Below are 2838 nucleotides of genomic sequence, written 5' to 3'. Positions count from 1 at the left end.
ATTTGCTTTTTTCAAATACTTTATCCATATATATATAAATATATATATATATATATATATATATACTGTTGAAAAGTTGAACAGTATATCATGTATAAATATAAGGACTTATATCATGTATAAATATATCATATATAAATATATCATGTATATCATGTATAAATATAAGGACTTATAAGAGGATCAAGGCATTTTTATTTATTTATTTTAGAAGAAATGACCCCAAATTCAGTAACAGTATCTGGGCTACTGTTTTATAAAAGAATGATTACTAAACAAAACACACATGCAATCACACAGACATCGCATAGGAGAAGCTCTAAAGCGTTAACCAACTTTACTTCAGCATCCAATAGAGAAGGTTAGGACTCTTGACTCAAGAATGACAAAATTAGTTCTTTATTATGGAGTTTTAAGGTCTTTGCTAACTATAATTCTTCAACTGAAAGGAAGACTCTATATTTAGCATGACATTTTAAGAGATAAAACAAACAAACAGAAAAAGAGTACCAAAACAAGAATTATTAAACACAGATTATATCACCTAAAAGATAGCTTCAAGTTAGAAGCATACCTTCACACCTTGGAAGTGGATGATTCCAGTTACGACTCACTCCATGAAGGCAAGTGAGGGCTGAATTTCCAATCAGTGTATATCCAGGGAAACATTCAAATGAAATGGTTTGACCCACAGTAAAATCATTGCCGATCACAAAACCATTTCGAAATGGGCGTGGATCAGGACAGCTTTGCAACTGATAGGCTGGAAAACGTAAAAAAAAGAAAAATTTCCCTTCTGAATTATGAAAGACCACAAGAGGGTACTATTTGCAATCTGCAAAATAGAGGTAGTGCTGCTTGCAGTTGGTTAGAAATAATAATTCGGGTTTATAGCAAGTGATGTTAATGACTGTATGTTTCTTATGTCTATAATTTTCATATTAAAATTTTAGCATAATTTATTAAAATGCATTGTTTAGTCACTCACTGATGAAATCTGTTTAAAGTTTTAATGAAAATATAAATTACCCTTAAAACCACAATTTTAATCAAACATACTCTGATCCCTTTACCTAGAATGCAATTGCTTTCTGGTTATATCACATGTATATAAAATAAAATAAATATATGTGTAAGCCTAATTCTGAATCTTTCTGAAATTCTTAAGCTAATTTTCCCTCTAAAAGAAATAAATCACTCTCTATCAAGTTTTTCTAAAGAAGTCATTTAACAATATAAAGTACTAGGAAATAATTTCCTTCTAACACAAATTTTGTAATTCAGTCATCATTGAAGCACAACTATTTTATTTGTTCATACTAATGTTGTTCTACATGCTTTTATCACCGTATGCTAAAAGCTTTGCTTATTCCCTTTTACATATTAGGTGCTTAATAAACACTGCTGAAAAAATTTTGAACCTACAAACAGTATATATACTCATATATTATTAATATTTGAGACTTTATTTTTAAGAAATTCAAAACCATATATAATTAGTAAAATTTAAATTACCAGCAGAGATTATTTTTCTACTGACTATTTAAATTCCTTTTTTAAAAACTTTTTTATTTTTCAGTAATTCCAAAGTTACACAGAGGTTGCAATAGAAAGAACTATGCCATCAACAAGGTTTCCCAGTGGTTAACTCTGATACATATTCATCATTCTCTCTTTCTTTCCCTAACCCTGTCCCCATCTACATCTGTGTGTGTGTGTATATATGTGTGTGAACACACTTTCTTCTTTTCAAATTAGTGGAGAATAACTTGACATATCACTTCTATCTCACAAAGAAAAGGACACTCCTATGTAACCACAAAATTGAGAACATTAACATTGAGCATATTAAATTCTAAATTTCTCAAATCAGAAATTTACATTTAAGGTTGAATAAGGGGAGGCCTTACAATAGCTGTGAAAAGAACAGAAGCGAAAAGCAAAGCAGAAAAGGAAAGATATAAACATCTGAATGCAGAGTTCCAAAGAATAGCAAAAAGAGATAAGAAAGCCTTCTTCAGCGATCAATGCAAAGAAATAGAGGAAAACAACAGAATGGGAAAGACTAGGGATCTTTTCAAGAAAACCAGAGATACCAAAGGAACATTTCATGCAAAGATGGGCTCGATAAGGACAGAAATGGTATGGACCTAATAGAAGCAGAAGATATGAAGAAGAGATGGCAAGAATACACAGAAGAACTGTACAAAAAAGATCTTCACGACCCAGATAATCACGATGGTGTGATCATCACCTAGAGCCAGACAGCCTGGAATGTGAAATCAAGTGGGCCTTAGAAAGCATCACTACGAACAAAGTTGGTGGAGGTGATGGCATTCCAGTTGAGCTATTCCAAATCCTGAAAGATGATGCTGTGTAAGTGCTGCACTCAATATGCCAGCAAATTTGGAAAACTCAGCAGTGGTCACAGGACTGGAAAAGGTCAGTTTTCATTCCAATCCCAAAGAAAGGCAATGCCAAAGAATGCTCAAACTACCACACAATTGCACTCATCTCACACGCTAGTAAAGTAATGCTCAAAATTCTCCAAGCCAGGCTTCAGCAATATGTGAACCGTGAAATTCCTGATTTTCAGGCTGGTTTTAGAAAAGGCAGAGGAACCAGAGATCAAATTGCCAACATCTGCTGGATCATGGAAAAAGCAAAAAAGTTCCAGAAAAGCATCTCTTTCTGCTTTATTGCCTATGCCAAAGCATTTGACTGTGTGGATCACAATATACTGTGGAAAATTCTGAAAGAGATGGGAATACCAGACCACCTGACCTGCCTCTTGAGAAATTTGTATGCAGGTCAGGAAGCAACAGTTAGAACTGGACA

The 2838-nt window shown here is 33.2% G+C and overlaps 1 protein-coding gene across 1 annotated transcript in view; it reads right to left on the bottom strand.

Annotated features, from left to right (window-relative positions):
- CSMD3 (CUB and Sushi multiple domains 3) overlaps window positions 1-2838 on the bottom strand; it is a 1491512-nt gene that overhangs the window by 141064 nt on the left and 1347610 nt on the right. Inside the window, exon 43 of the mRNA XM_010863441.1 lies at window positions 575-763. Coding sequence (XP_010861743.1) covers window positions 575-763 — 189 coding nt within the window. The remainder of the gene's footprint in view (window positions 1-574; window positions 764-2838) is intronic.

The sequence above is a fragment of the Bison bison genome, unplaced genomic scaffold, assembly GCF_000754665.1.
Source record: "Bison bison bison isolate TAMUID 2011002044 unplaced genomic scaffold, Bison_UMD1.0 scf7180017864491, whole genome shotgun sequence".
In the NCBI taxonomy this organism is placed as follows: domain Eukaryota; kingdom Metazoa; phylum Chordata; class Mammalia; order Artiodactyla; family Bovidae; genus Bison; species Bison bison.
The sequence above is the reverse complement of the archived record's forward strand: the minus strand, read 5'-3'. Positions and strand labels throughout refer to the sequence as shown.